Source organism: Biomphalaria glabrata, chromosome 4, assembly GCF_947242115.1.
Source record: "Biomphalaria glabrata chromosome 4, xgBioGlab47.1, whole genome shotgun sequence".
Lineage (NCBI taxonomy): Eukaryota > Metazoa > Mollusca > Gastropoda > Planorbidae > Biomphalaria > Biomphalaria glabrata.
The window spans coordinates 9,661,430-9,685,015 of NC_074714.1; the positions used below are offsets into that span (position 1 = coordinate 9,661,430).

The 23,586-nt window shown below is 31.8% G+C and overlaps 2 protein-coding genes across 12 annotated transcripts in view; both read right to left on the bottom strand.

Annotated features, from left to right (window-relative positions):
- The window catches only part of LOC106061426 (leucine-rich repeat serine/threonine-protein kinase 2-like), a 54,941-nt gene extending 37,318 nt beyond the window's left edge, over positions 1-17,623 (bottom strand). For 3 of the 7 annotated variants that reach the window (XM_056026548.1, XM_056026549.1, XM_056026544.1), the window contains exons 1-11: positions 8,980-9,249; positions 7,021-7,220; positions 6,600-6,685; positions 6,271-6,353; positions 5,176-5,267; positions 4,074-4,214; positions 2,984-3,112; positions 2,712-2,837; positions 1,929-2,051; positions 752-855; positions 376-461 (exon numbers count right to left, since the gene is read on the bottom strand). In XM_056026548.1, coding sequence (XP_055882523.1) covers positions 376-461; positions 752-855; positions 1,929-2,051; positions 2,712-2,837; positions 2,984-3,112; positions 4,074-4,214; positions 5,176-5,267; positions 6,271-6,353; positions 6,600-6,685; positions 7,021-7,195 — 1,145 coding nt within the window. In that variant the 5' untranslated portion in view covers positions 7,196-7,220; positions 8,980-9,249. Of the gene's footprint in view, positions 1-375; positions 462-751; positions 856-1,928; positions 2,052-2,711; positions 2,838-2,983; positions 3,113-4,073; positions 4,215-5,175; positions 5,268-6,270; positions 6,354-6,599; positions 6,686-7,020; positions 7,221-8,805; positions 8,956-8,979; positions 9,254-17,289 lie in introns of those variants that run through there. The other 4 variants (XM_056026546.1, XM_056026545.1, XM_056026547.1 and 1 more) reach the window with 4 other exon arrangements.
- A 1,407-nt stretch (positions 17,624-19,030) lies between these two features.
- The window catches only part of LOC106075360 (uncharacterized), a 70,392-nt gene continuing 65,836 nt past the window's right edge, over positions 19,031-23,586 (bottom strand). For all 5 annotated transcript variants that reach the window (XM_056026017.1, XM_056026020.1, XM_056026016.1 and 2 more), the window contains one exon: positions 19,031-23,502. In XM_056026017.1, the coding sequence (XP_055881992.1) occupies positions 23,306-23,502 (197 nt within the window). In that variant the 3' untranslated portion in view covers positions 19,031-23,305. The remainder of the gene's footprint in view (positions 23,503-23,586) is intronic.

Below are 23,586 nucleotides of genomic sequence, written 5' to 3' on the forward strand. Positions count from 1 at the left end.
TGTTAACAAAATAAAATAAAAACTATTCTCTGTATTTCAAAAATAAATTTGCCATTAAAAAAAAAGAGTTTATTTGTTGAAATGAAAAAATCTGGCTATATAAAGTACTGTCTTCAAGTTCAAAAGTTAAAGATGAGTGTAGAATTTCACCTAATCACTAATGCAAGAAACCAACATAAAACACTTTAAAAAACTTGAAAAAAAAAAAATATTTACAAATTTAAAATTGAGAATAAAAACTACTTATAATATAAAGTTAAAATTCTGAAAAATTATCACAATTCAAAATTAATAATAAAACCTATTTAATGAACTATTGAATATCACCATAAATAGAACAGAATCAAATACAAATATACTATGACATGAACTCACTGCTTCAGGTCAGGACTTTCCCCTATCCACATGTAAACTTCTGGACGACACTCTAGCAGCTTTGATAATGCTTTACATCCATACAGCTATACATTATAAACAGAAACAAAAAATACATTAATTCTAAATTTTATGCAGATAAAAATATGGGAATAGTTTAACAGTTTAGAAAAAAAATATTTTTTTTTTTAATTTTTTTTTTTTCCAAATAAAAAAAAAGATGTCAAAATATCAGAAATATTTTCAGCTGCTAAAATCAATGTCTTGTGCCTATAATAATTATAATTTTTAAAATGAATATATGGTTTTCATACTAAATTTTAAAAATCTTTGAAAAAATAACAACAGATAAAAAGAGTATGGTACTTATACTGACATGTATTTCTAATTTCTCCATGTGTTTAGACATTGCATGATAGATCAGCTCCAGCCAGCGAGATGCTAGCTCTGACAATGACCCAGTCAAAAACATCAGATCAGCTGCAATGTAAGAAAATGATAAGTAAAGTCTAAAACCATAACAAGATATTTAAACATCAGCCCTTTAGGGTGCCCTTCACATTTTGCAGTCTATAAGGGTATATGATATAAAGCTCATCTGTTTCTATGGCCAACAGTTTAACAAGGGTGTCATGTGGTCAACACAATGACCAACTACCTTTACTCCCATAATGTATGTCAAGTACAGAATTGGATCGGCTCAACGGTGTCAAGGTGGGTTTTATGTTTTTTTTACTAGGGGATGATGTATTTTAACCGGGTTCCCCACTTGAAAGACTAAGTTAATGACCACACATTAAAGTAACTTTTAAGTAAGAAAATGTAAATGTTAAATAAAGGATTAACGCTCATTGTACCAACAAACATTTAATAGAACAAATAAAGGACATCAATGTCTAGGTAGTAGTAGGACAAACTGCAGTGTACAATGTCAAGCTATGGAATGTGTAGTGTTACATTGGAAAAGATAATACACCTCTCACACCATAACACTGACTCACAGCCCAGGAACACAAAACAACTACATTGGGGTAGACATGGCTCTGCACTAGCCAAGGCCAGACTCATACAGCAACCACATGGATTACTCATGGCCTGATGCCTGAAAAACCTAACACTGGCACCCTGTAACACTGAATACCAGTTGAGTACCAGTTACAACAGGGAAACAATAAACACTGTGGCACAGAAAGGAACATCAGCCGATACACCTTCTTCACAAGAGAACATATATGAAACTAAGGGATGACATTTTACACAAACAAGATTCATAACAACAATCAAAATAAAACATCTGATTCATATACACAAAGAAACCAACTATGAAACAAACATTAATGGGACAGGGGGAATCCTAAAAATCTCTAAGTTCAAAATCAAGTTCAAATTTGAATTAGAGACCCCTTGGTCTAGAAGCCAAGTGCTTTATCAATCAGCCACTTTAGCTTAGAAAAAAAGACAAGTTCTAAAGTTGGCTGTTATCAGCAGAATTAAGCCATCAGATGAGTAAATAGTGATACAAATGAAATTAAAAAAAAACAACAACAATATACCTGTAATAAGAAAAATGCAAAGTCCAGAAATCTGTATCTGTACATTATCTCTACTTGACCTGAGCTCAGGAAACAATATGCTCATTATGTAACCTTTGTCCACCAGAAATTCTCTGGCATGATCTGAAATTACAAAAAAAAAAAAATCTGCAAAGGATTTTTCTACAAAATAATTATTTAAATATAGAAATGAAAAGTAATTTAAATTCAATATTTAGATAAAATCCAAATACATAACATGAAGAGACAAAAAACTCCCTATTTATTTATTTCACTGAACTAGATTAATACAAAAAAATACCACTGAAAAAAAAAAAGGAATTAAAAAAAATAAATTAGAAAAACAGATAATAGAAAAATTCTATTTAGCTTGTCTATTTAATTACAAAAAAATAAAAATTTAGTGCTTTATTGTTTTTTTTTAGGTCAAAACAGACAGAAAACAGAAACTTATTTATAAACGTAGATTATCCTTTTTGAACTAGAAATTACTTTGTTTCAAAATGTAATGTAACCTAATTTATCACATTCTAAAGAAATTGCATTGATCACTCTGACAGAGCATGAATTTTAAAATCTTCATTAAATGTGAATAGAAATGTTGAAAGGTAAACATATTTTTTTTAAAAATATTAACACTACAAAAATCTTCTTTGATTTCAAAATTGCAATAAATATTTGAAAATTGAATCTTAACACTGGAATAAAAAAACAGATATGACTAATGGGTCGCAGAACTTTCAGCACGGCCATTGCAGCAACAAAAGAGTTTGGAATGCTTACCATGATAGCATAGTACTTCTACAAGAAGAAAACTTTCTTCAATCACATCATTCTCTGACTTGTACTTTGCTATGATTGACAAGACTTGATTCATTGCTGACAAACTGACAAGACTTCTCGCTGTAGCTGAAGATAAAAATAAATAATTTTTCTTAAAGCTATAAAACGATAAGTAGCTTTATAAGAAATCCATTTTACTCAATGAATCTTAAAATGTTAGCTATAAAGCTTAAGTGAAGACTAGAGACTTGATAAGTGAAGCAATACTTAACTGTTCTTTGAAAGTATCCGAAGTGTTCTCAAATAATTCTTAATAAATTGACTGCTCTGCTCATACACTTTGAAAAGCTCAATATACTGTACTCTATATTTCTCTGCAAGTACATCTCTAAGATCAGCATCTGTAGATAAGAAAAGATATCTAAATTTGCTCAAATTTGAGCTGAAATTAATTATCGTTTACCAAGCAATATAATCAAAAGTTGACATTTATTTATAGGACACTGAATATTATTTGTATCAGGTAATATTCTACATAGACAATTACTATTTGACATATTTTGAAATTACTTCATCTATTTAATCGCAGAATTTTGGTGAAGTTTTTACTTCCACCAGTGGAAAATACAATTCATTGTTTGCTTATTTGAATGAAATGTATAACTTTCCTTTGTGAATTTAAAATAATTTAAATTATTTAAAAATATTCAAAGAAATTGATGTAGCAAAATTTTTTAAATAACCAACTTTTTAAAATGATAATTCAATCTGCTGATTAATTAGTTAAATAATTGATTGCAATTTTCTAGTACATTACAACATTATATATATATAAATATTTCAATTAGTGCAATGCCAATGTGACATATTAATCAACATTTTGAAGTTTTTTTTTGTTTTTTTTCTTCCCTTTTTTTTTGTTTTATAGCTTTTATAAGGCGTAAATTACATGCTTATAGCATGCTTAGAGCGCTATGGTCCAATCTCATTTGTGGACCAGTGGAGGGGAGGAGGGTATCTGGTAGAAGGTTTTCCATGCTGCCTTTAAGTGCAGAGTAAACACAATTCTGCTTAGATTGGGTGTCGAACCTCGTGCTCCCTTGAAAGATAGCTGAGTCAAGTTGAAGCGTACTTAGCTTCTCCCCCACACATCCGACATGTTTAGCTACTCAGGAAATAAAATTTAGTTAAATTATGTTTAGCTACTCAGGAAATAAAATTTAGTTAAATTATGATCTTAAGATTAACAGTGACTAAATGTTCAAGATGAAATCATTTCAACTATTTATAAAAAGAGAATGACACTTCAGGCAAATCATTTTTATCTAGGGTTTTAAGTTTTTAAATAATAAAATGCCTGACCTTGCTTCAGAATAAAAGCCAGAACTTGGAGGGATTCAACAACACTGCAGACATCAGAACAGAAACTTTTAAGGCCCAGCATGACTCTTTCCATAAGTTTCAACCAGAAATTATTGTGAGAGATGTGTATTTTCAAATGATCTGTTCATGAACATAATGTATCACTGAAAGTATCGCTATTGTTACAACAGAGATCAAACTACATACACAATAAAAAAAGAGGTTTATATTTTGTTAAATGTAAGACTAATGAAGGAAAAGTATTTGACACAAGATGGGTAAATTGAAAGTAAAAAAAAGGTATTCTCTAGCACAGGTAAATGGAATTCTAAGATGCTACCAACATAGTTTCTAGTTACTAGCATGAAATACATATATAGTTACCACCACTTTTGAATCAATGAACATAACATTTTAAAGAAAGTCTAAACAATCATTAACATTGGTTAAAATTGTATCAAAATGTTATCTCAAAGTTTCAGTAAAGAAAGCCTATCTGTTGTCAAGATTAAGGTAAAGATTCACTTCAGTGACTGAAACTCTTTATCATTTAAAGGTGGACAATTTGACAATTTGACATCCTGACCATTATTTGATAAAGATTTGTCCTACCCTATTAAAGTGAACAATGACAACTAAATTTTAAATTTTTCGAAAAGATATTGGTGTATAGAATGATGGTCAGGGAAAATCTTTTTAAAATATTCAAATTGACAATAAAAACCATTTAGACTGCAAAGTTTAGAGTGACACTATTGTATGCTGTAAGGAGATAAATATTTTTTTACAATGATTATTTATAATAATGTTCAATTGGTAATATTACCTATTTATAATATAAGTTTGGTTTAGGGTTAAACTATCTATAATGTAGTAGAAAAAGGGGCAGACAGAAAAAGCGATGGGAAGATAACATTAAAGAATGGACAGGCTTGTCATTAAAAGACAGGAATAGAGAAAGACAGGAATGGAAAAAGACAGTTGACAGATCATTTATAGTTTAACAGACCATGAGTATAGGTGAATGTGATAATATACAGTATAGTGAGGTGATCTTTTTAAATATTATCATCAATAGAACAGACTTTAGAACACAATTTACCAGACTTTAGCAGCTTAGCAATCAGGGTTATAACTCTTGAGTAGACTCCCATAAGGTCCATGCTATCATCACAGAGTAGCTTTATGGCATGACTAAAAAAAAATGTACAAAGCTACAAAAGAAAAACATAAAAAAAGGGGTATCGGGGTGGATTTTTACTGTAATTGGTTTTTAAAGGCATTTTTTTAAAAAAGGGGGAGTGACCTGAATTCGAAATCATGGCTAATGCCTCCTTGGGCCAACGTGCTAACCATTCTGCTAGTAAGGTACTTACGAACAGAATTGTTGTATATTGTTTGTTTCAATTTAGATAGACGACTATAAAGAGGTCTAATTCAGCTTATACCACTACTTCAGTCAAGTACAATTTCTTTTCCTTGTTTGAGATATCAAACAAAATAATTAAGTTCCAATAGCTAATTAACTAATTGGTTATTTTTTAAAATTGATTTTTGTGTCGTCAGGTAAAAGAAATAATTGTGCAAAATTTTAGCTTGATCCGAGATTCGGTGTCAGAGAAAGAACATGTTCAAACTTTTTACCAGACAGACAGATAGACAAACATAGTGAGTTGATATAAGCTATGTAAAAAGGTACTGAATAGGTTTGGCAGCTTTTTCAGTATCAAGGCTATATTTCTTTTGGTTTAATTATACTACAAAACATTACCTGCACATGACATTTAAAGTGCTATAGCTAAAGCCAAAAAAGATGTTTACAATTAAGATGTACACCTTTGGGGTAATTTTTGTTGAATATAGTAAACATATAAGTCTAAATATATATATATTATATTATGTTAATAAAATATATTCAAAGTTTAAATTTATGTAAAAAAAAAATATTGTCAAAATCTCAATAAGATATTTTAATGTAACTTTTTTACTCTCTTGAAATAATTATTAACAGTATCACAGACCTATAGCCATGACATAAAAATAAAACTGAACTTTTATAAGCCTATTATATTTTCTTATGATCAGCTAAATACATAGCCAGAGAAAATGTTAACAAAGCTGTAATGTAATGTATACAAAAATTCTATTATTCTTTTATTTAAGATGTTTTTTTTTTTTGTCTTTAAGATAAACTTACTTGAAAAGGCCAGTAAGCCTGCATATTTTATCATAAAATACTGGACTTTCCACCATGAAAATATTCATCATCTCCAGCCCTAGCTGGAAAACAATAGGAAAAAACAAAACATAGCTTAAATTTAGGAAAACTTGTTATCAGAAACCTAACTATACAAGACTATTTTTATAACCTTGCAATCTTATTTATTGATTTAAAAAAAAATAACAGATGATAAAAATCAATATTAAGTAAGAATAAAATTATTTGTTTTCACTTATCAACTGAACTATGATTAGCCAATGTTAGTAAGCTTTTTTTTTAAAGAAAATTAAAATAATTAGACTGACCAGCTGGACATCCTTCTCATTAGCTACATGAATCATAGCTGACAAAACAGCATTAGGGACTTGATACTCTTCTAAGTGTTTTGGAGCTGCAGTAATTGGTAAAATCAACATGCAGTAAAAAAATTGTCACTAGCCATTTTGACAAGAGATTAAAATCTAGTCTTGATCGAACTTTGTGGACTTAAAAATCATAATATCATTAAATCATGTGGTCTAATATATATGTATTAAAAATTTGATGTTTTGTACAAAATTGACAATATTTATTTATGTATTATCTTAGTAGTAAAATCAGCTTAGGAAATTCTTGTGATGTCAAGATACCAATTATGTTTGAATTAAATTAACTGAAATAAAAGCTAGCCTATTTTTTCAAAAAAACATAAATAATGTCAAGATAATATACATATTTTTTGCTGACCTATCTCATAAATTTCTTTCAATTTACATAAAGCAGATTTCAAGTCTTCTGACTCTGTGGATGATGTGAGAGTTCTGAGAATTTTATCCACTTCTTGAGCATAAACTGCATTCTTAATATCTTGTGTAATCTGAACACACAAAAAGCTGCTTTCATCACTCTCAGTTTGATGCATTTTCGAAACTCTTCATCTTTAAAATCTGAACAAAAAAAAAAAAGAAAAGAACTTGTCAATCGAGCTCAACATTTGTTTCTTGTAATAGTCAATCATTGAGTCACTTGATAAGGCTCGTTAATAAGGACTTAAATGTCATTGCTCTGCTAAACCTAGAGGCAAGGTAGCATAGAGGTAAAGCAAGTCAACCAATTCAAAAGTTTAAAGCAAATACTAATGAAAATTAAGTCCCATGGATTTCAGCTCTTCTAAGAAGGTGTAACTCCATGTTATACGTTGATGGCCTTGGTTTAGCTTTCATGTTTTGGCTGACTTTGGTAAATATATGTTTCATCTTGCCTAAGGATATGTCCAGTCCAGTGAATCTTAAAAACATTCAAACACTATTTCACTCAGGGGTCTAGTTCCAGTTTAAGTAAAGACGTCTCTATTGGTGACTGACTCTGAGGTAATCAGTTGGGAAGGGCTGTAGAAGTCATCTCATTATGAGTATTATGAGTATTGTTGATGGTCTGTTTTGTTGATGATTATAGATGTTGATGTTGCATGCGAGTTCGTTGAAGACACAACAACAGAATGAATAAAGAATATACTTGATAACATAGGCTTATAGCTTCAACAATTTAATGAACAATAAAAAGGGCACAGTCCTCTGTCGTCGCTAGCCTAGCGTCGTCCTCTAAGGCGTCTTAACCGTTACTTCCTCTAGTTCGTAATTCTACTATTTAATTACTCGTCACGTCACTAAGGAAAAACCCGATTAAACTCAACTTCTACGCATCTTGTGTCATTACATATGATTAGGTGGTCTGTTTTGTTGATGATTATAGATGTTGATGTTGCATGCGAGTTCGGTGAAGACACAACAACAGAATGAATAAAGAATATACTTGATAACGCAGGCTTATAACTTCATTGGACTTCAACAATTTAATGAACAATAAAAAGGGCACAGTCCTCTGTCGTCGCTAGCCTAGCGTCGTCCTCTAAGGCGTCTTATCCGTTACTCCCTCTAGTTCGTAATCCTACTTTTTAATTATCTATCTTATCTTATATAATACAGACGTTACTTCAAAAAAGAAGATGATTACGTCCTATGCGTCATGCATTTAGTCATGCATATTAACCAATAACTTAAACTCTGCCAAGTCACTGGTTTTCCTGGCTAGCTCAGGCAACCCATTCCATGCTCTAGTAGCACTAGGGAAGAAGGAGTATTTGTACAAATTTGTCCTAGCATATGGGACGAGGAATGTGCCTTTATCTTTGTGTCTTTCAGAGTATTTTATTAAATTCTGTTTTTGTATTTGTACTCGTCATGTCACTAAGGAAAAACCTGATTTAACTCAACTTCTACATCTTGTGTCATTACAGTATGCTATAAGTTATTAGTTAGTCAAGGTTAGTGTATTATATTATACTTAATACTTTATAGCAGTGTAGTTACTTAAGTTATGTCTATAGATATATAATTTTTTAATATAGTATAGACACTAAGACGAAGATATTTAATTCATTACATATTATAATTATAGCATACAGTATACACTTTAATATCAGAAATTTATTATTAAATTATTTTATTATATAATATTAAATTTTTTTTATACCTAGATCTAAATCTATATTAGTCTATTACTCTATATCATAGAATTCATAGATGAAAATGAGTAGGTGTAGAGTGTAGCATAGTAGAAATTTGTATCAGCCGCTAATCAGCCTCACTGCCCTCAGGGTTACTAGATGTCTACTAGGCCTATACTATAAACTATAATGACTATCACCTATATTGGATCATCATCATGACTGAGGCAGACTCTACTTTAACTTTAACTTAAGTTTTTATACTATTTATAGTAACTATAATAAATCTAGATCACTCCTTTAAAAAAAATCGTGGTAATTCTGAAACAGACTATGGCTGAGCCATCTAATAATGACCTATCTAGAAATGTATTCTATATCTTCTATTTTGTTAAGACATCTTTCCTAGTTCTTTCTTTATTAGAGTTCAGTCTTGAAACTTTATTTAGAGTTCTTAATTTGAAGGAAATGTAAACAAAAACAGATCTATGTTTAAATGTTTCAATATTCCACAGAGATACACAATGAGAGAAAAACCTATATAAACATGGATCATATGACATTAATTTTAATCCTTATTTATCCTATACTCTTAATTAAGAACATTTAAATTGACCACCAGCTGAATATGGTTATGTCTTGGCTGGACGCGGCAAAATATCTAGTTTGCAGCTGGGGCTGCGTAGCCATGGAAAATACTGCATTTCTCATTAATCTTTCGACTCGACTGCCAGCCTTATTTATTAAACACTTTAAATTATGTATAGCTCTGCATTTTTTAATAACAATAAAAAAAATATATATATTCAGTGATTAACTGGCAATAATTGGGTTACTAAAATTTAATAAAATGAGTTGCATAATTACATCAACAGTAGCCTATATGCATTACTTAACATTATATTGATACTATAATTTATTTTCCACTTCCCTGACTTCCCAGAGAAAAGAAAAAAACGACAACTCTTTCTCCAGTAGGATAATCTCTTTCATTTATAGTCTAAACACAATTTAAAACTTTGTTACCTACAGTTACAGATTAACTTGCTAACTTAACTATCTAATAATCTAATGATTCTATTCCAATCAACAAATGAGTCAAGCGTGAGATAAATGAAAACTCTTTAATTTTTAGATATATATTTATAGAACTATGTAAGTATATAGGCCCGAATATACGGTACGAATATATTTAAATAAGAGTGTAATAAAATCCATATTTCGTATATTACCAATATTATAGAATTGGTAGATCTAGGTCTAATTTTTGCCTTATAGATTACTTTTTAGAAATTTAGATCTAGTACTTTTTTTTACTAGTAGATCTAAATCAGACTACTTTTAAGTCTAAGTTAAGGTTTAAGTTAAAGCTATTTGCCTAGTGTTGTACGGGGTTGTGACTCTAGATTCAAACTAAATATAATCGTATACTACAATAACTACATTGAATGAGCTCAACATTCACATTGTAATAATTGTTTTTTTTTCCCATATTGGGCCTATTTACGGACGACTATAGGTTAATAATCACTATTAAGTGTAGGCCTATAGATAGAGTATATAATTTTAAACTTTGTTTTTATATGTCTAGGCCCAGCACCTCGATCGGATGTCTAAATAGATAGGTCTTATCTCTAAATATCCAATATTACTATTACTAGATCTAGACTTCATCTAATTGGATTTAGATCTAAATTTAGGTCTACTTCGTACATCATTAATGATCTGAGAAAAGAACTCTGCTCTTGATCAAAAGCAGTAGATCTAGAACTAGAATAAGCCTGAAGCAGTAACATAAGCCATAAATTGCGTAACTTGACTAAAACGAAACATGTGAACTGAGGCTCGCGGTACTGCGTGGGCTGAAACGCTGTTCGCTTGACTAGATCAAGAATAAGCCGACAAACAGTAGATCTAACATGCAAAGCCATAAATTGCGTGATTTGACCTAATTTCCCCAACTCTAACATCCACTTTTTATAAATTGGCGTGTTTTAGTCGCCTTTGTTTTTAGAAACTAGCATTCCTGTAAAAAGGAATAGGGAAATACGCTAAGCCATAAACTGAAAAATTTGACCTAATTTCCCTTAAACTACGTCATCGACCTTGGTTGTCTGGGAAATACTGATCTCGAATGGCTTCGAGATTGTGAAATTTAATAGTCCCTAAAACTCACATTAAATTGCTTATATCTAAATTATTACAAAGAATATAGGTCTAAAATTTCGTATGTATGTTTTTTTAAGCATTATGAATCTAAAAAAAAGTATAACACCGGTTTCCGCGTCTGACCCCAAAACCTCTTCAGTTGGTCTTTAAGCGAGCAATTCATGTATGTATGTATGTATGTATGTATGTTTGTATGTATGTATGTATGTATATATATATTTATATATCCTACACTTAAAATAGAGCAATTCTTGTATGTATGTATATATATTTATATATATATATATACATTTTATTTCGAAAACGGCTTAAAATTTCACGGTATGTGCATAACAGTGAGAAAAAAAAAATCTCAGCTCATTGGTCACATCGGGAAAACTCGAGGTCGACCGTTATATCGGTTTGAAAATGGCTCATTATCGAAAAATTAATTTTGACTAGAATGTTTAATGAATGAAATTTTCTATATGACGTTAAACATTTGCGCACCATCTTATTGTACATTGATCCATTATGAAACTATGGAAGAAAAATAATGAAATTAAATATCTTAATGTATAATTAGTTATTGTATTTTAAAGGCTTTATAAATTACTTTGCCTTACTTGCACAACCAGGGCCGGCCCTAACATTTGCGGGGCCCTATGTGAAATGGATTGCTCGCGGACCAGTAAGGGTAGGGATAAGGATATTAAGTGAAAATAAAATTTTGTATTAGAAAATAAATTCGTATTTGCATTACATTTTTATTAAATGAAAGCTGACGATGCAGTTTTTTTATATCACGCGTAGGACTGGCGTTTACCATATTGATTGACACCCCAAAATGACAATTTTGTCTTTTTAAGGACATTTTTATAAATTTCAGGAGATTTCTAGGAGCTCATTGAAAACAAGGAGGCCACGGGAACCCTATTATAAGTTATAATGGTTTAATTTAATAATTTACACCTAGAATTAGCGCGGGGCTTTTGAACCTTCGGGGTCCACTGCGGCAGCATATAGGCCTAATTTAAGGCTGGCCCTGATGATATCCAGCTCGCTGTCAACGAATTTTCATCACGCTGCTGCTTTTTTTGGTTAACCTATAAACCTCGGTAAAACAGAAGTCATGTTCCAGAAGTCACCCAATAAAACCTACTCAGCCCAAAGATCACCGCGCATAGACATCCCTTAAAGTCGTAGAAAACTTCACATTATCTGGGAAGCAAAGTAGGCCTATCAAATGACGCATTGCTTTAAAGAGAGGTTGATAAGTATGGGGGACGAACATATTTTTGGCAATCTTTTTTATTTTAGTAAGCTGAAAGGTTATCGGAGTAACAGAGATGCCTCACAATAACGCTTCTTTAATAATACTAACGCGATGTTTTTAAGTCTCTTAGGAAAAAATGCGCGATTTTACTTTGTTACTAGTTGCACGTTTTACACTATAACGTAGAGATTTTGCATCACTTATTGATTCTTACTAAAGCCATAATAATAAGGCTTGTCTTCGAGTCCGAAAAATTAATAAGGAAATTCAATATTTCCCGTGGCTGCGCAGCCCCAGCTGTGACCTACATATTTTGCCATATTCAGGGCAAGCATATCCATTGGCCGCAGGTGGTCGATTTAGATTTTCTGTTCGCCGTCTGACACCTAAGCTGGTCTTTGAAGCGTTTCCGTGGGGCGCCTCTGTTACGTCGACCACCTTTTAGCTCACCAAAAAAGACTGCCTCTGGCATACGTTCGTCTCCCATACGGGATACCTTGGTTAATATGTATGACTAAATACAAGACGCGTAGGACGTGATCATCTTCTTTTTTGAAGTAACGTCTGTATTATATAAGATAAGATAAGAGGTCCATCTATACTGTCCATTCCGGCGTTCGCAAGGACATCGCTGTTTGTAGTGCTGTCTTGCCACCTTTTGTTCATGATGGAGCGCAAGCATCTTTTGTGAAAGTGCTCAAGAAGTCTTAGATGTTTCCTGTATAGTGTCCATGTCTCATTCGTGTATATAATACTCTTTTTATACTCTTTTTATAGTGCAACTGTCATTCTTATAGGGGGCAGCGGGTACCTGTAAACATAACTTTGCTTGAGTCGGGATTAAAACTCGAGCCCATTTGATTAGTAGCCAAGCGACTCTTGTCACTCAGCCACATATCACACACCGTATAGGCCTAGCTTACGTCAAGGTAAAATGTTGCATAGAAGTATTTTTCTTTCAAGTCGCTTGAAATTAATATTGAAAAAAAACAAAAACAAGGTTACAAAGACAGGAAACACAAACTAAAAAATCTGCACCCGAAGTGGTCCACCCAGGTAGGTAAAAAGGCAGGTTTCAATATTTTCAGAAAGAATATTACCAGAATGAAATTCTATCAAAGACAAATGACAGAGAAGAAGACAACAACAAAAACCTATGGTCATACATTAAGTCTAAGAAAATGGAAACAACAGGCGTAGCGCCATTAAAAGATGAACATAACATAATACATAATGATAATGAAACTAAAGCAAACATTCTAAACAAATACTTTGCATCAGCATTCTCAGCCCCAGGAGACAAAGACATATTACTGAATTTGAACCAAGTAGACAACATAGAAGATATAGTAGTACAAGAAAATGGAATTCAGAAACTATTAGCCAACACCAAACCAAATAAAGCTTCTGGACCTGATGGTATTCCAGCTAGATTACTCAAAGAACTAAGTAATGAGCTAGCCCCAGTGTTCAAAATACTCTTTCAGGCTTCACTTAACCAGGGCAGAGTACCAAAGGACTGGAAAGAAGCTAATGTCACCCCCCTATTTAAAAAAGGAGAAAAATCTGACCCAGGGAACTACAGACCAGTATCACTTACCAGCATCACATGTAAAATCCTAGAACACATAATATGTAGCAACATCATAAACCACTTAGACAAACATAATGTCCTCACACCATACCAACATGGCTTTAGGAAATATAGATCATGTGAAACACAACTAATAGGACTAATTGATGATTTTTCAAAAGGTTTAGATAATAGTGAACAAATAGATGCTATCTTACTAGATTTTTCTAAGGCTTTTGACAAAGTTCACCACCATAGTTTGCTTAAAAAATTAAAATATTTCGGCATTAATGGTCCACTGCATCAGTGGATTAAAGACTTTCTGATAGGGAGAGAACAAACTGTAATAATAAATGGCTCTAAATCAACACCGATAACAGTAAACTCAGGTGTACCTCAAGGTACAGTCTTGGGTCCACTACTATTTTTAATTTACATAAATGATTTACCAAATTGCATTAGTTCAGGAACAAAAGTCAGATTATTTGCAGACGATTGCATAATATATAGAACAATAAAAACAACACAAGACACAGATATTTTACAAAGAGAATTAGATGAATTACAGAAATGGGAATCAAATTGGAGCATGTCTTTCCACCCAGAAAAATGTCAGTTGTTAAGAGTAACAAAAAAACTAAAACAAATTAATTCCACTTATCTTATTCATGGCAAACCAGTATCACAGACTAAAAACGCAAAATACCTAGGTGTTATAATAAATGAAAAACTATCATGGAATCCACATATTGATGAAACTACAAAAAAATCAAACAAAGCATTAGGATTTATTAAAAGAAATTTCTATAAATCAAATAAGAACATAAAACTAAAATGTTACTTAACCTTGGTTAGGCCAATAATAGAATATGCATCCTCCGTCTGGGACCCCTCAACTCAAGAAAACATTAAGAAACTGGAACAGACACAAAATAGAGCAGTGAGATTCATAACAAACGAATATTCACATTTGACTAGAGTAACACCTTTAGTAAAATCACTAAATTTAGAAAGCCTTCAGGACAGAAGGCTCAAAAGTAAAGTAGCAATCATACATAAAACACTGAACCATAATCTTCAAATACAAAAACAAAATTTAATAAAATACTCTGAAAGACACAAAGATAAAGGCACATTCCTCGTCCCATATGCTAGGACAAATTTGTACAAATACTCCTTCTTCCCTAGTGCTATTAGAGCATGGAATGGGTTGCCTGAGCTAGCCAGGAAAACCAGTGACTTGGCAGAATTTAAGTCATTGGTTAATATGCATGACTAAATGCATGACGCGTAGGACGTAATCATCTTCTTTTTTGAAGTAACGTCTGTATTATATAAGATAAGATAAGAATGGAGAAAGTGTGGTGCCCAAGCGGTCCAGCAGACCAAATAATAGGTGAAAGTGAATGTGGAGTTAGAAGTGAACCTGGCCTTCTAACTGATGTCTTATAATACATATCTAACTGATCTAATTGTTTTGTAAAGGGTCAATCTCTTATTCAAATCCTAAAAAAAAACCACCATTTCTGTATAGCATGCTGCATATCCTGGAATAATATGAAAAACTACTTATTAATTGTTGTTTTAAATTATGTACAACTTATATGCATACTAAATAGATATTTTCTCTCAAAAAAAGTAAACACTTTTTGTGTGTAAATGTAGTAATTAGTATGACAAAACTTATACTTAACTTAGCAAAACTAATGTAAAAAATATTTTTTTTTTACAAAAAATCTTAAACCATTTGCATAAATGTGTTCAAAATTGTGAATATGCATCCCCCCGACTAAAGAGTCTCCGGTGTTTGTTACTGCTAATAGTGAATACTTGTAAAAGTGGTGTATTTTTATGAAAAAACTGCTTGCATAAGTGATTTTAAAAATTAGATTTTTCATTTTCAGAAAAGAAAAAAGTAGCCGTTGCATCAGAACTTCAAATGGTCTAAAATATTATGATGTCGGATTTTCACTATCTTTTCTAGTTTACGAGATCCAAACGGGACGAACGGACGGACAGACATTTCACACAAAACTAATAGAGTCTTTTCCCCTTTCGGGGGCCGCTAAAAACATTACAAGTACAAAAAAAAACAACGTTTAAACACAAGTTATGAATATTATGTTTGATAGTTTTAAAATGTAGGCCTACTAATTGGTGACTCGATTCTCTTCACCTTTATGTACAAACCTCCCAATATACAGTCGATATAAGTATTTAATTTGACCCCCTTGCTAAAATTTATTGTGACCTGGTCTATAAATAGTTGTTATCTATAAATTCGATAGCTAGTTTTCTTTTCAAAGCGAATGATTATTTTAACTATTCTCAATTTAGATAGCTTAGAATAATTAACATAGCCCTACCAGTTTAGATAGTTTAGGCCTTAGAATAGTAGGCTAACATTGCCCCTAACCCTATTTTGCTGGTGAATTATTACAATGCGTTCAATCTTCTAAGTCTACTGTCCCATACCAAAACAATTACATTTACAACTAACAGACACAAAAACAACTCTTCAGATTGGTAGTCTTTACCCGATTGTTCATTAGTGTAATTACACAAATATTTCCTAAATGACTTCGGGTATACTTCTTAAGAAATTATTCTACCGAGCGAGGCCCGGTCATCCGGTACTTTTATATTATGCCCGTTGATTTCTTTACATGCTTTATAGATTTATAGATTATTTATCCACAATTTTCTTCCAACTTATGATAGAAAAGCCCCACAACAGAAGTTAAAAACTCTTTCCCATACCTACCTTAATTTAGCCTGTGAATTCTACTAGGCTAATCGAAGCTGTAACACTGAATTGGAACGGTCTGCATAACTAAACGCCCACCCCAAACATATATACTTTTGTCCTATATCAATTTCAAGTATCATTTACATTTTCCCTTTCCTAATCCAATCGCCCACTATTCTTCAGCTTTTCAGTTCTTTATCGTAATATCTAATATCCTACTTTGATGTTTTTTTTTTGGGTGTAGCCTAACATTTTTCTTAAATTGCATCTTGCGCATGGTAACGTTTATATTCTGGCCGTCACTTTAATCACTTTGACGCCTCTGCCAAGTATATAAAGAGAATACTTTTGGCCCGTGCATTCTAGTAGGCCTATCTGTTACGTCGAATAGGAACGACCCGCTTTATAGGCCTAATACATCAAACGTATAGGCCTACTTAAAAACTCGATTATCACTTATCTATACAATATATAAGATCTCTGTTTTGCTCCCCCTAACAGGCCCTAATGTCATGTAGACCTACCCTTCAGAGCTGAGTGGACTCAGAGCCGTCGAAAGATCCTGAAGTTAAAAATCCCAGTCTTCATCATAGGTTACGAACACGGGACCTCGCGCTAAACGTTTTACCGCTCAGCCACCGCACTTCCCATTTGAAGTCATGTCATAAATTTATAACATGAATGGTAGGTATGATTTGCTTATAACCAAAACATGGTAGATGTTTCACATGGTAGGTTTTGATTTGCTTACAATCAATACTTACGTTAGATGACTAATATAGGTTACTTGTTCAATTCTTCTTATGTTTTCAGACTTGAGCTCGAAATGAAACATCGCTGTGTTGAAATCAAATGTTAATTTTCTATAAAATTCACGCCTTTAATCACGGGACATACAATTATTTTCCATATAATACATTTATTAAAGCAGAGGAGCCAAAGTTGGTGTGTTACACAACGCGCACACATAATTATAGTGTGTGTACAAAGAATTAATCATTTATTGATGTTTACAGTCAAAAACACACATAAATACACATCATTGTGTGCAAGAGATCAGTGAAGAGGTCTTCTTATAAATATGTGCCGGCTGTAATCCGTACACAATCTAAACACATCCCAAGGACTGACACGGTGTACTTTGCATTTTCATTTCGGCACGAATTTTAAAAGCGTTTGCATAATTAATGAGAAGAACTTATACTACCAAGGTTCTCAACTCATCTAAATGATAGGTCTTATAGGTAGAAAACGTTTTTGTCTAGAAGAAATAGTCACTATTGAATGCTTATAACCTATGTTTGGATGTGAAGCTGAAAGGGGGAAAAAAGGGTGCGGGGGGGTCAAATTGGCACATAGGCCTAAAAACATTAAACAAAATAATCATTATTATTATTATGAAGAAGATTACTCAAATGCGGCCTCGAAAGGGTCCACCCATTGATTTTCTGTTGGGACGTAATTGATAAGCAATGCATGTAAAGATTCGAGGTAGGTTTCAATATTTTCCACACTAATATCAGAAGCATATCAACAACCACAGTCTTACCTCCCTGAATACCAAATAGTCGTGTGCGAGGCGAAAGTTACGAATTTAAAATTGTTATTAACCATTGTACACAAAATGCATTCGTACTTTCGGAAATATAAATTAACGTATTTGATAAATTATTCGTAGTTTGTACAGCAGATTTAAAATAAAAAAAATCATAATCCATATTTTCAATATATTTTTTTTCATAGTTTTTTGAGATCTATACAGGACGGACTGACAGCCAGACCAAAATAAAATAAAAATCTGACAGAAAATATGGGACAAAAAACATGGCCAAAAGAATGGACCCAATCATTAATCGTTCCACTGCCCAAGAAAGGAAACTTGAGACAATGCAAAAAGCAATAGAACGATAAGTCTGATCCGTCACCCGAGCCAGATAATGCTAAGAATATTTAACATAATTGGTACACAACTTCATAGTCTTCCAAAAAGCTTTTGACCGGGTTTGGCACGTGGCACGATGTGAGAGTTCAACATAGATGAACAAAAAATTATTGATGTTATCAAAGTCCAAAATGCGAATAGCTCAGTACTTCTGAACAACCGAATTGGAGAAAGATTTAGGACATCCATAGGTCCATAAGAGTGCGTCAAGGATGCATTATCTCTCCAGCTCTTTTTAACTTATTTCTGGAACATATTATGATGAAAACTCAAGAAGGATTTACTCCTAGCTTGACCATATATAAATGGGCAGTCTATCTCCAGTTTCAGGTTTGCAGAAGATAATCTACATCACAGTCCAAATCTTCCGAAGGACGACGTGTGATAGCAGCTGGAAGGGTAGGCCTATGAACCAAGAACCATCTGCACGACGGTCCAGCGCGCTTATCGCACGACCAGGCAGTCATGCTGGTCTAATAATGAACCAGAAGTCATATCTCTATCTTATATTAGCAGTACATATATAATCACTTAAGTTACGAATGACACTAACTCAAGATAAATTAGAGATGTGAATAAACATTTTTTTATTGGAAATGTTAACACCATATTTCATTCATAAACAACAGCAGGTGGTACTGAATGAGAAAAAAAAATCCAATTGTTACCAAATTCTTCTGTATTAAGTTTATAAATAATCATAACTCTATGAAATGATAATCTCCTATGTTTTATAAAATTTGCTTGAAGATTAAAAAAATCAGATTAAAATCATTCAAAAAAAAAAAAAAAAAAAGAAACAAAATGTTTAAAACAAAAGAACCGTTTGCTTTCCCAATGACCTTTCTGAGTCAGAGCTTTAGATGTACTTCATAGTCTTTCACTTAGACTAAAGTCCATCCCTGTAGGCCTATCACTTCTCTTATCAAGAAATAATAAGTAGATTGAATAAAAAAAAAACAAACTATTTAATCTTTCTTTTTGTTTAGGAAAAAAAAAAGGGGGGGGGGGGTCAAAATGAAACAGAAATAAAAAGCTAAATTCTTAGAAAAAAATATTGTCAAGTAACAAACTGCAATGCCAATCTTCAAAGAATATTATTTCAAACTTTTTTTCTTTTAAATTGAACTTTAAATATTTCTCTCACTAAACAATTATAATTTTTATCTTCCATTGTCAAATTGTCTCTTGTAAGCTAACAAAGGTTACTGGCTAACTAATTTGCATAGTAAACATGACCTCAGCAATGAGACAAATTGAATTTTATATATTTTTTTTTAATCAATATTGATCTGTAGAGTTTAGATAAGATACCAAAACTTAAGTTTGTCTCAAACCATAGTACTGAAATATTGCAACAGAAAGAGAAAAAAAAAATTGCATCATGTAATCACTGTGTATCAAAGCAAGTGCAAGCCAAATCTTTCTAGCTGTTCCATTTCAGTGTTTAATCCAATAGCATGCTTATACTTGCATGCATCAGTCAAGAGATGAGACAGCAATAGATCAATACATCACATGTAGAATGTTAAATATGTGTATGAGAGAGCATCATTAACATAAGAGCCAAGCAGAATATATACATCTTATAATTACAGGACTTGTCTGATCACATGACCAAACTAGCTCTACTCAGGGACCAACTTTTCAGCTATGTAATTTAGATCTACTTGATGCAAATTTTGTGGAATGTTGTTTTTTTAATAAAAAAAAAATAATCACAACAAACTTCCAAAAAGGAAAGGATCAAATAAAGCCATCTTAGTCTTAAAGCATCTTAATTTTGTGTGTGTGTGTGTGTCATTTAATTTAGTTTCCAGTTTCTAAATGAAGTTCTATTTGTAGGCCTAAATATCAGCCAATTGAAAAAAAATGCAAACCTTACATTAGAAGTGTCCTAGTGTATTACAAAACTCAGGCTGGTCCCCCCAGATCTGTTCAAACTGTTCATCAAGATGTCTGCCTTTACAACATGCGATACTGACATGTTGAAACGATTCCACTAGCACCAGGAATCAGTGACTTTATTTTGGCAACTTTTTTTTTTTTCTGTGAAAAAAAAAGTCTGCCTAATGGACGGATTGAAGATTTAATTTATATTAACAAAGTTACAGGCATAGAAATATGAAGTCTTTAAACAAGAATATTTATCTATATACATACATACAATATTTGATAAAAAATGATAAATTGTTTCCTATGAGTAAATGTGCACTTAATTCTATTGTCAAACAGAATAAGGCAGCAGAGAGGGTTTAGTTTGCATGGATCTAAACTATGAAAAGCATACTGAATCTATGCATATAGTGATAATACACCTTTAAAAAAAATTGTTAGGTATATTTTTTTTAAAGTTAAAAATAGTGTAGACAATTTAATTACACAAATGGACATCAACGCAAAAGCTAAGAAAATTAAAACAAATACATTTAAGTAGGATATAGTAATAAATGATAATAGCTGTACAAGGGAAGAAACAAAATTGACAAGACAAATCTGTACATATTATGAAACAAAACAACAATAAATTGAAACATTAAAAAAAATATATTTCTTTGTTCAAAAGAATACAAAAAAAAAAGTAATCATAAGAAATACTGAAATATATTTAAAAAAAAGGAAATAAAAACATGTTTAAAAATTTGAGTAAGTTAATAAAAAACTAAGTTAGTTATAAATTAAGTTTTGATTTTATCATGTTTTTTTCTGTAATTATTTTTTTTTTAAAGTTTTGTTGCTCTAAATATTGCTCGCTTTCTATAAACAACCATTTAATTGTTATTAGCAATTGCTATTAGGCCCAAAGGAAAGAAAGTTATTATAAGAGAGAGAGAAGCAAATAACATCTTTTTTGTATCTGACAAGGTATGATTCTCCAACAGATTAAGGGACAGGAGGACAGAATTTAAACCTGGGACCACTTAGACAACAGTCATGGGCACATACAATATGATGAGGCAGCCATCCACTGCACAGTTCATCACAGAGAGAGGGCAGGTTATCTAAATGGCTTATCTAAACCCTTTTACATTATTGATGATAAGGATTAAGAAAAAGAAAATAGAAGTTTAAATTTCAGAGACAAAAATGTTTACAAAGATGTAAATGATAAAAGCTGATGTGCACAAAGTTATAGAAGATGTTTCCAATGAATCAAACATAAATAAGAATTTAAAATGAAATGTCTGTAAGACTTGCTGATTAACAAAGATATGTTTAGATTAAATGTATTGGTAAGAGCAGATTAAAATAACAATAATAAAAAAATAATAACAATGAGTATTCATAGCAAACAAAAAAACTTTGTTTTTATAGAGGAGGGAATTCAATGTGAATGCATAAAAACAACAATTAAATGATAGTACTTTGTAAAATACAATATGTTGTTGACAAGGTCATAAATAGATTTCCTATTAAACCAAAGAACATGATCAAAAAAAACATTGAGACGGTATGTTTGTTCTTTATTTCATCCACCAAGCAGCCAACCCACCTCTCCTCCCAAAAAAAACAACACAAAAACATCAATTTTTGAAACTTAATTTGAAAGAAATTTGCAAAACATAAATTTTTTTTGCAGATGGTTATTGTGTTATAGTCAAGTCAATTTAGTTTCCTACATTTAAAAAAGTAGGATATCTGTAGTTACACAATTATCCTTTGTAACTCCCATTCTATTAAATTGTTTGCAACAGTCCCAAATTGACTAGATTGACCTATAGACACATGTAGGACAAAATCTTCTTTTTGAAGTAATGTCCGTATTTTATAAGATAAGTTAGGGGCACTAGATAGATCCACTAGGAGAGCAAGCAAAAAGACAGGTTCTGGATTGCAGATGGTGTACACATCAGAAGTGGAAAGAAGGTGAATATGCTGGTGATTACAGATGCCCAACTTGTGACCACAAATGTGTATCAAGAAGTAGCACACATCAGAAGTTGCAAAGGGTGAAGATTGACTCCTGCATTATAAAATGCCACAGACAATGTATTTATTACATTATTATAGATCCATCTCATCAATTCAAAGATTATATCATTAATTTGCGAAAAAATAGAAGTTCAGTTATTGTTAAGTTTTAAAGAAGTTAATACTGCTTTCCTTTTATAAACAATATAGTATTCTTATGCTAGACAGTTTATTGATATAAGAAAAAGTGGGGAAAAAAAATGCAAATTAAATAAAAATGTATCATTTAAGTTGTTAGTTCCCAATGGATTAAATAGTTATGAAACTTGTTGCTTAATTTATATTTAATTTATAGTGGAAGATTTTTTTTCTTTTTATTTAGTTCAAAATTATGTGTGATTGTGATTGGTACATTGGAGTAGGCTACTTATCACAGATTGATTTTATTTTGCTTAAATTTAGAATTGATGTCACAGGAGAGAATTATATATAGATACTTAGTAAATCATTTGAGAACAATACTCTTTAATACAGTACTATTAAACCTTTCTAGGAAAATCAAGAATTTTATTCCAGAAGAGTAATTGATTTTTATCACCACCAACTAACCCTATACTAATAGGTTGTGTCCTTGAGACATCAATGCAATTTTTAACAAACTAACACAGGTTATCTTGGCTCTGTTCCCTCTTTAAACTTAGCAAAGTAGCTGAAAGTGATAAATGATATATTCTATGCTTTCAAGGCTATTTGGAATGTTCAATGTACAATTTTGTTGGCAAGTTAATTTGACAGTGATATATGAATAAAGAGTATTTATTATAGACATTATGTACGGCTAAATAGAGGCATATACTGCAATGCAAATGTACATTTTAAGACATCTTACAAAGCCTAGTTCATACAGGAGCAAGTAAATATGTGATCTAAACTTCAACAATGTTTTTGACGGAAGTCTTCCACATTTTCGGTCTTCCCAGGTGAAAGTCTCCTTGACCTTCTGTTTTCTTTTGTTCTTTGTATTCAACCAGTGCCTGTAAACTGAGTGGTTGCCATGGTGATTCAATCTGCTTGGGCTGTTGCTGTACTGGTGCAGACAAAGTTACTTTATTTTCATTGAAGCCTGAGGAAAGAATTCAGATAACGTCATTGCAAATAATTATAATGTCCTTTATATCTTTTAAGATTATAAGCAGTGAACTGAAAG